Source organism: Habropoda laboriosa, unplaced genomic scaffold (genome assembly GCF_001263275.1).
Source record: "Habropoda laboriosa isolate 0110345459 unplaced genomic scaffold, ASM126327v1 scaffold45, whole genome shotgun sequence".
Classification (NCBI taxonomy): Eukaryota; Metazoa; Arthropoda; class Insecta; order Hymenoptera; family Apidae; genus Habropoda; species Habropoda laboriosa.
The window spans coordinates 928,461-928,715 of record NW_017100168.1 but is presented as its reverse complement, the minus strand read 5'-3'; the positions used below and the strand labels follow the sequence as shown (position 1 = coordinate 928,715).

The 255-nt window shown below is 24.3% G+C and overlaps 1 protein-coding gene across 1 annotated transcript in view; it reads left to right on the top strand.

The window, feature by feature from the left end:
- The first annotated feature begins 121 nt into the window (after positions 1–121).
- The window catches only part of LOC108578617 (tubulin-specific chaperone C), a 1,155-nt gene continuing 1,021 nt past the window's right edge, over positions 122–255 (top strand). The window contains exon 1 of the mRNA XM_017941981.1: positions 122–255. Coding sequence (XP_017797470.1) covers positions 203–255 — 53 coding nt within the window. The 5' untranslated portion in view covers positions 122–202.

Genomic DNA, 255 nt, shown 5'->3' with positions numbered 1-255 from the left:
TATTATTAATGTAATATGAATTAATCATTTATATTTTATTTACCTTTCAGCTTTTTCTTGAAAACCTTTAAATATAAAATTCGTGATTCAACTAAAACGAATTACTTGTAAAGATAAATTTATGTAACTGAAAATTGCAGATGCTTTAAGCTGAATGATACACAATATATAATCTTTAAAAAAATAACATTCAAAGTGCAACATGGATTCTCCTACACTCATAGAAGGTAGTTTACCAGATCGTATTACTAAAAG